At 34.2% G+C, this 14,776-nt stretch overlaps 1 protein-coding gene across 1 annotated transcript in view; it reads left to right on the forward strand.

Moving 5' to 3' along the window:
• Positions 1 to 14,776, forward strand: part of LOC129222400 (cell adhesion molecule DSCAM-like) — a 105,152-nt gene that overhangs the window by 21,111 nt on the left and 69,265 nt on the right. The window contains 1 exon segment of the mRNA XM_054856905.1: positions 13,112 to 13,273. Coding sequence (XP_054712880.1) covers positions 13,112 to 13,273 — 162 coding nt within the window.

A 14,776-nucleotide genomic window follows, 5' to 3' on the forward strand; every position in this document is an offset into this window, starting at 1 on the left:
ATATATATATATATATATATATATATATATATATATATATATATATATATATATATATATATATATATATATATATATATATATATATATATATATATATATATAAATATATATATATATATATATATATATATATATATATATTTATATATATTTATATATATATATAATTTAAAAAAATGTCTTCCATAGCTCACATGTGCCCCTACATGGGCCAAATGTGAACAACGGTGGGGCACATATGAAAACGATTGAATAAGGCAGAACAAGAGTCATTTTCTAACGAAAAACTCTTTAATATAAAAATGAAGGGAAGAGGGGGGCACATGTGTACATTTTTTTTTATTTCTAAATTTCTTGAAAAATAGAATCAGTTTTTTGGAGGTAATGTATATTTATGCTTAAATAGTGTTTTCTTTGTGCCATGGTTTTTTTTTTTTTCTCAGAATTTAAAAAGAAAAAAAAACCTTTTTAGAGAGAGTATATATTTTTATAAAAAGGATATTTTATAAAAAAGAGTTTTTCTAAAATGTCTCCAATTATTCACATGTGCCCCTATAGAGGGTACATTTTAACAATTGAACTACGCCTATATAATAATTTTTTTTTAATTTCTCTTTTAAAATCATATTGAAAAGTAGGGCTTAGACTAAACGGATTTAAAATACATACAAACATAGATGACAGTCATAATTAAAATAACAAAACTTCAAAAATCTCAGATGACACACAGCATAGAAAGATTTAAATGAGAAATACTTGACGTCACTAGCAATATAACCTTAAAGGCGCACTTAATATTCGAAGACATGCATATGAGTAAAATGTTCTTTACTTTAACGAAACGTCACATTTATTTAAATAACACCGAACGTAATAACTTAGGAATTCGCTTTGGGAATTCCAGCCCCCCCCCCCCCCTCGCCTCAATCTCTCTTTGCGTGTTCATTCTTTGAGGGAACGGGGAATTGGGAATACACTTTGCATATAGCAATGTTTACCTCTAACCAAATAAACTAGTTATACGAATGCTAACATACGGATTCTGTGAAGCTAATTGCAAATCCGATTTGTACTGTCCAAATTAACTGTTGTTTCTGCTTTAATTATGTTGGTTTTAAAAATATTTAATAGTGTTTTTTTCTATACGCACAAAGACAATTTAAGAGACCAAATGTGCGCCAATACGAAGGAGTTAATTAGTGTAAACACTGTTTTAAAACAGTGTTTAAAACTTTTGGGTGCAAAAATTGAAAGTTAACCCCTTCAGTCGGAATTATGAAATATTTGACCAAAAATGTTGATATTTGGTACACAGTGTACTATGGTAAAGGGTATCTTACAGACAAAATTTTAGTTTGTAGGAGAAAAATTAAAAGAGTTATGGCACGTCCAATATTCCAAACTTATATTTTTGAAATCAATATTTCATATACAAAACCAATAAAATACCAAATAAACTTCATTATAAAATGTTCTACAAACAATTATAAAACATTATATACGCGTTTGAAACGATTAATTAAAGATTATATATTTGAAAAAAAATCAGGAAAAAAACTTCACTTTTCAGATGAAAATCCATGGTTGGAAAAATGAGCCATTCTCTATCTCTCAATCCTTATATGTCAGTGTTGTCAATCCCAAAACGAAAAATTATTTCACAGATTATAATAAACAGAATGTAAAGAGTCAACTACAAAAAAAAAAAAAAAAATCAACTAATTAAATCAAATATTAAATGATAGCAGCTGTTTAAAGTGGTTGTCCGGTATACCGGACACCAGGTCTGAAGGGGTTAAAAAATTTTAAATGCCAATATACCGATAGTTATATCTTTAACATAGTGTTTTATGTACATTTTATGTGATTAATGTCATTTGCTTCAGTGAATGAAAACATATAGCGAACGGAAAAAATATGTAATTAGATGTTTATGAGATAAATGAGAATGATATACAGAACAGTTATAAGTTTGTTAAAAGCATATTCGAAATGTAACTTGATATTAATCTTATATTATTTTTTATACATTTAGACAGTGAAACTATGTAATCAAATTATTGTTTAGTAAAAATTACAAATATAATGTCGATTTTAAGTTCAATCCGAACGGGGAAATACAATTATTATTTCTTTATTTAAGAATCTTTTTTTAACTCGAATGAAATATTCAGAAGAAAAGTTTAACACTACTTTTATAAATATGCTTGCTTCTATAAATTTGTTAAGGTAACCAGAAAACCAACTTAAGAACAGCAGTTAAAGCCTAACGCGTGAAACACAGGAAACACTGATTTGTTTCCTTGAGTTTATAAGCCTTCACAACAGTTTTAAAAATGCAAATCAGTTTTCCAACCTATAAACTTCATATTGGTTTAAACAGAGTCTACTTCCACACGGATCTTCCTTCCCAGGTGAACAAGAAATCAGATGCACCGGCTTATTTGAAACAATTGGCTTTGGAAGTGATAAACAATATCCCTGAGGACTCTATTATAATGTATACGGATGGTAGTAAGGATGAACGTAACTGCTCTGGTAGTGGTGTTTATATTTTATTCCAAGGGTGTGCAACAAAATTAAGCAGAAGAAATCCAGACTGTTGCTCAGTGTTTAGAAGCGAGCTTATTGCTATCGATGAGGGGCTCGGTTCAATTTTGTCTTCTCCCGGCTCTTTAGCCGTTTGGATTCTGTCAGATAGCCGAAGTTCCATCCAATACCTCTCTAATTGGCATAAAGTGAGTGATGGTACTGGTGTTTCTATTATTAACAAACTGGAGCATATTTCTTCTTTTCGAGAGGTGCATTTTCAGTGGATTCCATCTCACGTTGATGTTTACGGTAACGAGATGGCCGATATCTTGGCTAAAAAAGGGACTGGTGAGCCATTATATACACCTGATTCTTTGACTAACTTGGAGCTATTTTCTAAGGCTAAAAGAGATGCAAAGTCCTCCTGGACTGTCCCTCCTACCCATAATTGGTACTAGGCGAAGTGCCTGGGAGGTGCATTATCTCTCAAGTGTGGTAGGCGAGGTCAGACGACCATCACTAGGCTCATTAGTGGACACCTAAAATCATTGACTTATTGCAATGGAAAAAAGACTTTTCCAACCTGTGTGAAGTGTGCCGACCATCAGGCCACCCCCGAACATATACTGAATTGTCTGGGACTTTCAAGGTTGGATCTTTTAGCGGATCCAATGTTGGTGTTGGATTTTTTGAGAGTGACGAATTTCATAGACCTGGTTTAGCGCTGCTAAACACCGGAGATTTGCAACAACAACATAAACTTCATAAAGATAATAGATTGATCCAATGGCCCCACTAAACTTCGCTTACGACCGTAACAATGACTGAAACTCATAGCAACAAAGATGGCGCTACAGGAAACCCATGTTTCCTTTACGTTCCCATTGATTGGTTGCTGCACTTTTGCAGCCAAAATTGGCGGCGTCCAACCAAAAATAAACAAACCTTGAAAGGTTGTCATTGATTGGTGGATGCATGAGCGGAAAATATTTGCATCGGTTTAACACAGAAAAGTCATAAATTGTCAAGGCCTAAAAAAGTTAGCGCCTTCTAGTAGGGTCATGCTTGATCATATCAAGAAGTGATAAACACTAAGGCCGTTGCATCCCCAGGAACATATATTAATGCGTTATTTTGAGCACACTAATTTTTTTTTTAATTATAACTATGTCTGTGAATGTAATTTGAACAAATATAGATAATAAGCGCAGCTTCTTAATTATCTGTGGTTGCGACTTGTATGTTACATACGATGCTTCTAAAACTAAAAAAAAGTGAAGATTTTTTGGACGCGTCACTTACTGAAATGAGCCCGATGCTTAACTTTTACACCGAAACATTAGTGAAAAAAAAATTTAATAAACCTCCTAGAATTTTTTTCGATGGTTTTTTTGAATAATTGAGAGGGGAAATATCCCATGAGTCTCCAAACTTGCAAATGTTTCGAAATTGTATCACTATGTGTTTGTGTGTTATTGTTTTTGTTGGTATGTTACTATTTTTTTCCGGTCACTTTAACTAAAATACCACTGCGAGAATTCAAACGAAATCTGATACAAATGAGTGGTGTGTGCTGATGTGGATGCTATGTGGATGAGTGCTGATTATTTTTGGCACTTATTTTTACAATAGAGTAGGGCAGTCGAAGATTTTCTTTGCCATGCGCGACTGTTGATTCTTAAGAAGTAATGCAGGGATTAATACAAAATTGGTCCATATTTAGACCTCAGAGGATTCATGTACTGAATACAGCTTTACGTCAACAGATGCAAGATGAGAAGGAAATCGTGTTATTTTCTTCCAATTTATGATTGCTATATATCAGTAAGTGTTTCAATGTTTCAGAAAAATCTCTAATTTCAAGTACACTTGATATTAAAAAAAAAAAAAAACTCCAATTAGTTTTTGGCTCCAATGAGTTCCAAAAATGATTCATTTTAGATCATAAACAGACATTTTTCATCATTTTTAACAATATTTAAATGAAAAAGTAAATCAAAAAACTTGTATAAGTGAAAAAATTCACAGAAACAGATAAAAATGGAAGACACGTGTTTCGGAGTTGCAGGGAATCCATGTTTTTCGGTGAGGAAAGACGTCAGCCTCTACTACGCGAAACAATAAACAGTTTCTGTTGCAAAATAAAAGAATAATTAAATGGCCAATGAATACGTTATAAACCATCAAGAAGCTATTAGAAACGTAAATTATTTTCAAGTGCAAAAAGTAAAGGCAAAAGACTTGCAACTGAGCGCAAATCATTATTTGTGTTACTTTAATATTGCTTACACACAAGGCGTTAAGTTAAATCAATTTATCGAATAAGTTGCATATCTGCTAGTTGACTAGCGTTTTTCGCTGTCTTCAAACTAGACAATTCAGTTAAACCAACTGATCTTCTAATAAACCGAATTTATTCAAGCAACTGCTCCACAACACTTTTAAAACTGAACAGAGTTGACTTAACTAGTTTACTCGCATGTGGAGCGTACTCTTAACAACGTCCCTAGCAACTCTCCGAATAATTTAGAAAGTTGATTCAACTTATCGGGATAATAAATGCAGCAGCGCATGTTCTTGGCGTGCCTGACAAGTTTACTGCAGTGGGAAAGATACCGAATGATTTCTTCACTTTTCAACCTTGTTTCACTTCCTACACTGTAAAAAAAAACTGTGTAACCTTACTCCATAAGATCTACATAAGAGTTAAGGCAGCTCAGCTGCCACCGCTGCTCTGGAGTAGTTCAAATGACATAACTGGCGTAAAGTTACACATCGCTTGATCACACCATGGTAATATAACCATAGCGTAATGTCTCACTGATTTCTAAGTAAGGATACACCAGAGTTGACAGTATGCTTAAAGAGAAATTGCTTGAAAGGTTACACATTGCTTGATTACACCATGGTAATATAACCATAGCGTAATGTCTCACTAATTTCTAAGTAAGGATACACCAGAGTTGACAGTATGCTTAAAGAGAAATTGCTTGAAAGGATACACATTAGGAAAAATTAGCTTCCATCTGGTTTTCTTCAACGATTTATCAAGTCCATGCTTTTTTACAACCAATATAAAAAAAAATTATTTACTTTTTTAAATTCATAAACACTACATTTTTATAATACTAAGAGAGGAAATTTCCTGAGCGAGGTCCGAACCCTTAATTTCAGACAGGTCGCCAAGCAAGATCTTTTATCGCTCGTCCACCAAGGATGGGTTCCGTGTCGCTAATAAGAGTTTACCATTTCTGCGTCAGTTCTGACTTTTACGCATGCGCGTTGAATTCTACTGAAACCATAGTGCAAGGTCTCTCCAACAAATCGAGCTTTTTAAAACTATGATGCTACACACTTCAGAATTCTTGTAACATTATACCCATTAATACTGGTAACCTCACGCATTTTTTTAGTGTAATAATAGCACGTTCGGTAGTTGATTGGGTCGTCTGTATGAGGCCCTGTTTGTACTCTTTAGCAAAAAAAAGGCACTTTTTTTTTCTCGTCAACTTCAAGTTTATTATTATGAGCTGTATTCGTGTTATTCTGAGGTTATTAACGGTAAAGTTTTGGTCTAGAAAAATTTGAAAGCTAAATGAAATTTGACAAAAAAAAGGGCTAGTTTGATTAAGCTGAAAACTACAATATACTTACCAAAAACACAATAAATAAATAAAAATAAGCATTTCTTGCATTATTCTCAGCTAGTGTCCTATAACTCATTTAAAAATTTTTAAATTACGAAATATATCACTTGATTTGCGTTCCAAAGGCATTCAGGCTATTTTTAATCCAGAAAAAAAGGAAAGATAAAACATGGAAAGTTCAAAAGAATTTTATTCTGGTAACTATTAAATTAAAAAAATCAGTGAAGCGTACCGTGTGAGAGAGAAAAAAAAGTAAAGAAAAAAGTTAAAAATAAATCCAGGATAGGATTTTTTTCCCCTCAAGAAAAGCATTTCATGTGATTTAATTCTTTTTGAGCTCTACCTTTTTAAAGCGCATAAAACTTCATGTTTTCGTTAAAAAAAAGCTTTTAACAGAGAAAACAAAAGTTTTACTTTGACATCCAGGCATTTCTTTAGTAACGCAAAAATAGGAAAATGAATAAAAAAAGATTTTTTTTCTTTTCTTTTAAATATAAATTGTTTTCTAGCAGAAAAAAAATTAGTCATTAAAGAAAATGCCCGATTTTGGATGGAGTTTTAAAATATTAGTTCTATTTTTATAGCAATTACAGTAAGTAAGTGAAGTTGAGTCCGTAGATTAATAATAACAGTAGATCAAGCTTTCCCAGACTTCCTGATGAAAAAATTGGTTCATGGATACATCATGTGACTGGTGGGAGGCTTGGCGAAAACTTTGGCAGCATGGTTGCTAGATGGCAACATTATTTATAGTTTGGCACTCGACATGTATTTTAAGACGTAATGTGTTTTCATTATAATTTCTTTCCAGGTGCAGAGATTGAACTATTTTTCTTTTAGTTATGCATTATTTTGACATTAGTAATTAGTTTTTGATCATAGTTTTCAGTAACTTTCATTTCATTTGGAATTGCTACGTCAGCGTTGGCGTGAACGTAATGGCGTAAACGTTTTGCGTTAACGCAAAAATGTACTAAGCGGTAACTTAAATTAAAATTGTAGGTAAAAATCTTACCGTTTTCCGATTCTTTTTGGGCGATTGCATCTTTAATTGCTTAGAGAGTTATTGAAATTAACTAAAGAAAATTCACAGTACTATCTAAACGAAAAACTCACTATATTAACAAAATATTTACAACTTAGAATAACAATTTTACAAATCGGACTCCATAAAAGATCATTCTTCCGTGTTCCATCAATTCAATTTATTTTATTTCTCGCGGGCGTTGATCGTCTGCTACGATCAACGCCCCCGAGAGCAATCCCGCTGTTGCTAGGATAACCACCAGTCACATGGTTTGGTTTATGAGCAGCAAAAGGTTTGCCATAGCTCGGTCTATTCTTATTATTAGTCTATGGTTAAGCCTAATAAAGTAGTTGAGTCTTTCAGCATTTTTACGCGACAATTTTTACTCTAATATCTCATCTTTATCTAATGAAGCGGAAATGCCCATTTCTCTTATTCTTATTCGTCAGCAATCAAATATTTGAGAGAATTGAACTGAACATATTCACATTACACAAACTAATTTATTTGTTTCACACAGTGAAACATACAGGATGGGCTACCTATTTGCCCTTTCTCCCAAAAAATGCTCAAGAAATATTCCAAAAAATTGTTATCTTGCTATTCGGTCAGGATGCTCGTCCTCGCTAGACGGACGGCCAGTAATCTTATGACCACAGGCGCTGTCCGGCATCTGCGCAGTAGGCAATCGCGGAAGAGTTCCATTACGCAATGGGGTCGTTTCCAAACTTTTAAAAGTATTTTTTCTGAAAGAGCATGCTTAAAAACATAGGAATTGACCATTTAAAAAATAATTTGACAAAGCTTAATATTTTTTAACAATTATTAAAATCGGTGCGCAGATGCAATTTCATTTTGCACGCTTCTGCACAAGACATCACAAGTGATGAAATGGCATTCACTAATGCCATTAGCGAGGAGAGCAATATTTAGTTTGCTTTTTGACTCGCACGTAAATGCAACGATATGGTTGATAACAATCGTAGAGTGCAATATTTAATTCGCTTCTTGACTAGCATAACGTGGAAACACGGTAGAAAACAAGCGTAAGTACACTCCTGTTTGTGAAAATTGCAACACCACGAAGGACTTACGCGAGTGAGCTGAAAATTGCAGGAAATGTAAAGTAGGGCATAATATGCAAATGATTAGAATTGCAGACCGGTTGCGCATGCGTATGCTCAGCAGCGCCCTCTGAACGGTAGATCGAACCGAATATAAATAGACGGTTGTAGCGAGGCGTGTATGATTATCGGTGGTTATATGGTAGAGTAAACGTTAACTGAATCTTTACTATGCCTGTTCTACGAAAGAAAGCGAAATTTGAGCAAATTTCGGAGTTTGAACGGGGCAGAATCGTCGCCCTTCGTGAAGCTGGATTGTCTTATCGTGCAGTAGCCTGCTCGTGTGCAGCATAACAGCAGCACACTCATGCGTGTTTGGAAGCAATGGACGGGCGATGGTCGGACAGCTCGGAAATCCGGAAGGGAACCCCAAAATGTGACGTCAGCTCGTGATGACAGACACCTGGTGCGTATGGCGCTGTCAGACAGCACAGCTTCTTCTAGGCAATTGGCAGCACAGTGGTCAACAGCTATTGGTGTTTCATTGTGTGCTTCATCAATTTCGAGACGTCTGCTGAAGCATGGGCTGTGCGCAAGGATTCCTTTATACAGGATTCCTCTTACGCAAAACCATCGCCGCCTGTGGCTACAATGGGCCAATGTGCATAGGAGCTGGCGTGCTGCTTGGCATCAGGCCGTCTTTTCTGACGAATCCCGTGCAGCAGGTACAGCTTCTTCCTTGGCCTATGTCACCGATTGAACATGTGTGGGATTTCGTTATGCGGCGTCTCGCTCGTGATCCTCGTCCTGTTGCTTCGACAGACGAACTTTGGTTGCGCATACAAACAATATGGAATACTCTTCCGCAGGCAGATATTCAAATTTTGTTTCACTCCATGCCGATTCGTGTAGCATCTCTTATTGCGGCGCGTGGTGGCCACACAAAATACTAATTTCTATCTCTTTTTATTCTTTGTTTGGTTTGAAAATGTAATTATTTATTTGAGCCATTACCACTCACCTCTGTATTAAATTTAATTCAACTATGATGCTTCCTTCAAGGTGTTGCAATTTTCACAATCAGGAGTGTATTTATCTCACCAGTGGAACAACGCGCCAAAGAAAATTATTTGTGATGTAATTGTTTGAAAGGTCGGACATTAAAAAATAATAATAATAATGAAAAATTATACGTTTCGAAAGTAAATGTTTTATTTTCGCTCCATAGGGTTTTTTTTTTTGCTTATTCTATCAACTTCAGTGACTACAAGTAGTACGTAGTACTTTTGACTGATGGAAACAGCCCCCATTATGGGAATTGTAATTATAAATCATAGAATCCCTTGCAAGCGTTACGCAATCTAACCTCGTAGAGCACATACTTTCTTACATCTAATAGCATTTTTAAGCAATGTCTGCCAAAGAAAAGGGAGGATCTTTCCTCGTCTGTTGGGGCCGTGGTAGCCCAATCGGTAGAGTGTCGGATTCGGGGCCGGAGGGTCCTGAGTTCGAACCTCGATGGTCGAAGATCCACCGTCGTCATTAAAGGGGACTGGGCGACGTTAAATATGCTCGTGGTCTCAATGTCCTCCAAGTGAAACGATACCTCTGGGGGTGCTAGCACCAGGTAGCTATTAGCTCCTGGTCTAGTTCTAAATTCTCATTAACTGTTCGATCCGGTGATGGTGCTGCCATCTATCGGTATAAAAAAATAATGGAGGCAAGGCACTTAGTATGCAGTCCTTGACATAAATACAGTTGTAGTCAGTTGTGACTCGAAATCGAAATCGAAATTCCTCGTCTGTTTATTTACTTGCACGCGATGTCGAGGACACCCCGAGGAGACAATACTGCCGTGCTATATACAAATTTGGTATCTGCACATTTTATCGAAATTGAGTTATTGACACCAGGTAGTTTAATTTACCTAAATCTCAAGTTTTTTTTTTTTTTTTTGGTGATTTGTGAAAGCGAACTATTAAAAATAAGCTGTAAGAAAAAAGCCGTAACTGCACATTTTGCGTAGTTTGCTGAGGTAATTTGAACGTAAGTGACAAATACTAAGCCTTCAAAGTGGTATCTGCGCAGTTACTACTTTTTTCCTTAGTAATTTGTAGATACGACTTTTATACCAAAGGAAAGCAGCATATTTAATAATGTAGCAGTTTATAGTAACAGTACTAAAATTAGTTTATCGTTGAATAATTGGTATAGGTCGACAATAAAAACCAATACAACTTTGCATAGATGTTCAAGTAAATATTCAGCTTTTTCTATTTAAATTTTTACTTCAAATGCAAATTCTTAAAAATGAAATGCATATAAAATATTCATATCTAATTATTTCATGCAAAAAAACGCATTTTATTCTACGGCCAATTATATGTTCATTTAAGTATCGTTTGCTGTTTAAATTATCTTCATGCTGCGTAAAAATGAATCTAGAAAATAAAACATTAAAAATCATAGCATCAACACATTCTTTGACTATAAAGAATGGAAAATTATTATGGTTTACAGTTTTTAATGTCCGAAATTTTGAAAATAGTATTTTTCAGAAGGTAGATTCTGTTAGATTTGTATTAACAAAATAAAGCGGCAGCTAAGTCCAAATAAAGCAGATAATTATTTAATGATACATTAAGCGCGTTTTACACTAAGCTATTTTTGTTGTAACTGTGCAGATACCCCCAAAAATGCCAAGTAATAGTCAATTACTGTGAAATTAACTTAGGATATGAAAAGGTTTTGAAGAGAAAATTTGTCGTAACGGCATTTATTTATTTTAAATTAATATTTTTTACAAACATACGCTCTTCTGAAGGTTAGATAAGTTATTTACGAAACAACTACCGCGAGTTGAACATTTAATTAAGTTACAAATCAAAGAAACGAGATGCAAAACTTTAATCATCAATTTCTCATTTTGAGCTCCACTGCAGATACCACTTTTGCGCTTTGCACGGTAGAATACTCTTAAAATGTGGTAAAAACCATACCCGGTAGAGTCTGCACCTAGAAGCGTTTTTTCCCCCTTTTTCTTCTGAAATTTTCCATCAGTTTTTTTTAAATTACAATCTTATATAAAATTTTATATCATATGACATAACTTTATTTTCCCGCAAAAGAGGAATTTCCCGCAAAGAATTTTTTCAATTAATCAGAACATGTCATATTATCGTTTCCATTTGAGCGAAAAACTTAGACCAAACTCGGTTCACAATACCCTTACATTAGACTACACAACGGCTTATTTACATCCTTTTCTATAGGCCTTATTATTCATAAGCTTCATCATTTCGCTTTGAAAAAGGCATTCCATGTAACGCCAAAACATGTATCTGCAGTAATCTCCATTTTGTGCAGTTAAACGTAGTTACTTCTTATTTTACTTTCCCAGTACAGGTAAACCCTTGCAGCTCTGCATGGGAAAAGTTACTGATCTCCCATGCTCTAACCTTTTAAAGTTTCAACTTAATTGTTTGAAAGGTTACTGCATGTGTGTAAAGAATTAGTACAAAAGTATATATTTATTTTGTAAACCTCAGTATATGGTTTAAAATGCCAAAAATATAATATCGATTATTTCTTTTTACTTCCTTTTACAAAAAAGGAAGCATTGTATTCGCAAAAAAAAATTCCCTCAAAAATCGGCCTGAATTTTCATTTTGCTCATCCCCGAATGAATGTTGAGTTTGTTTTTCAACCCGACCACACGTGGATATGTGCCTAGGAACGTACAGACATCCTAAATATTCATTTTGACGATCCCCGAGTTAATTACAACGATTTTTCTCGTGACGTTTGTATGTACGTATGTATGTGCGTATGTGTGTATGTATGTCGCATAACTCAAGAACGGAATGTCCTAGAAAGTTGAAATTTGGTACGTAGATTCCTAGTGGCGTCAAGTTGTGCACCTGTCTTTTTGTTTGCATTCGGATGCTCCTAAGGGGGTCTTTTGCCCACTTTTTTGGGGGAAATCATTGTTAATTTCGATGTAAACTCAAGTGGTGTCATAATTTGGCGATTTTCTTTTAAAAATCTTGTTTTAATTTGGCCATTGTTGGTGATATTTAGAGGATAAACAATTGAATCATATTAAAGCTGCCAATAATGAGAAAATGACATTAAATTGGAGTAAAAAGAAGTCATGTGATGCACACATCAGCTCGTTCTATTTTTAAACACAATACGAAATGATAATAAACTATTACGTTCAGTAAACTTCACTGAGTAACGTCACTTTAATATATTTACTTCCTGCAGAGCCAGTAAAACGTACGAATATTTACAATAAAATGCATGTAAAAGTAACGATGCACAATACTCTTCCATTTTTGTCAACATTTTCAAACTGCTATTTTATGCAACATAATAAAATTGCAGGCAAAGAGGAAAAGTGTAAAATCAATATCCTTGTTACAATACGAAATGATAATAAACTATTACGTTCATTTAACTTCACTGAGTAACGTCACCTTCTTATATTTACTTCCTGCAGAGCCAGTAAAACGTACGAATATTTACAATAAAATGCATGTAAAAGTAACGATGCACAATACTCTTCCATTTTTGTCAAAATTTTCAAACTGCTATTTTATGCTACATAATAAAGTTGCAGGCAAAGAGGAAAAATGTAAAATCAATATCCTTGCTCTAAAGAAACTCTGAAAAATAGTGCAAAGAATATTTGGTTATGCGGCGAATAAAAAGGACATTATTGATGGATGTACCATAACCTTTAGTCCTCGCAACACATCAATATATATTAACCAAATTCTTACTTATGATAGCATACACCTCAAGGACTGACATAGTGATTTTTCTCTTGTCAGTGATAAAACAGGAATTTGAGCCCCAAGTTTACGACGACTTTGTTGTTCTTGGTAATACTGCTGTTCTGCGCTGTCATCTTCCTCTGGTCGTACGAGAATATGTGTCGGTTGATTCTTGGATTAGAGATGATCAGCAAATACTGAAACGAAATGATATGAAAGGTATGTGTAAGGTATATTTGCATTCGTTTTTAAAACACTTTTTTTATATTTCCCGGAAAATTTGTGTTTTTTTATTATTTAAAATCGTAAATACAGTAAAATGGTACTAAATAAATTGAAAGTTTAAAACACTGTAGGTTGGGTGCTCAAAACTATAAGTGTGTATTGATATCCTGTCGGAAAATTTTTAAAAGTATTTTTAGAGTGTTTATCTCATTTTTTTTTTCGAAGTTTATTATTTTTCCTACAGTAATGAGCAATCAAATCAAGTTACAGTTTGCATAGACGAGTTTTACGAAAAAGTATTTTATAACTAACATGTGCCACAGCAACAGTCGTCTAAGTTCTTATTATTTTAATTATTATTTTACTTTGTTTGATACTTTGCTTTAGATTTTTTTCGGATGACTAGTCATGATATAAACCAAAAAGTGTAATTCATTGAATTTGTGGCGCACTCTCACCAATAAATATCTTTGAACATTTGGTTTGCATCGAATGGCAATCCTCAATCTAAGATTGTCTCTTAGTTGCGAAGCACAGAAGTCGTATCTGTTATTTTTATCAAAATTTAGTTGATGTCACCGGTTAGTTCTCTGTAACATAGTTTTTCTAAATGCTATGTTTTAGGTTCATTTGTGAATGGGGAACTTTTTTTTTTGAAGATTACTTGAAATGTGACATCTGGATCAAGTATATGGAGAAGTAAAACTTTAAAATGCACCTTATCATTTTTAGCTGAATTGCAGATACTGCTTTTGTACTAAGCACAGCATTGAGCGAAGCAAGTCCGAGGAATAGCATAGGTCCCCCACTATGAGCCTTTTCATTATAACTAAATCAATCAGAGTACGTGATTTGAAGTGTCTTCAAACAGTCGTGTCTCTGCACTAGGTGTTTGTCTGAAGCTTGTTTAAAAACTCCTTTTGTAGCGGAAAACAAAAATCTAAATGATCATGTGTTGAACCATGGATCATGTTCAAATAATCAGTAATCCAACGTTATAAAGCACAAAAATTGCAAAATATTGCAAATCCGTGTTTCGGTGTTGCAAGGAACACCTTTTTCAATGCAAAGAAGTGTGAGCTTATGGATGAAAAGTCATCCGAGAAAAGCAATTTTTCCGAGCAAACATCTGAGAAAAGCAAGCTTTTCTCGGATGACTTTTCATCCATAAGCTCACACTTCTTTGCATTGAAAAAGGTGTTCCTTGCAACACCGAAACACGTGTCTGCAATATTTTGCAATTGTTGTGCATTATAACGTTGGATTACTGATTATTTGAATTTTCAGCACAAAGTTATTTATTCGTTATCATGGATCATGTGTTTATCAAAAGGTCTGCAGCGAAATACCATCCACGCTACAGTACACTGGTGTCCACTAAATAGCAATGTGGTATTATTTCTTCTTTAGCTGCGTATGGTAAGCTCGAAAATGCAAATCTATGTAAAATATTAACGGTCCACTGGAAAGTAAAGTAAATGTATTTCTTTCTGAAAT

Source organism: Uloborus diversus, chromosome 5 (assembly GCF_026930045.1).
Source record: "Uloborus diversus isolate 005 chromosome 5, Udiv.v.3.1, whole genome shotgun sequence".
In the NCBI taxonomy this organism is placed as follows: Eukaryota; Metazoa; Arthropoda; class Arachnida; order Araneae; family Uloboridae; genus Uloborus; species Uloborus diversus.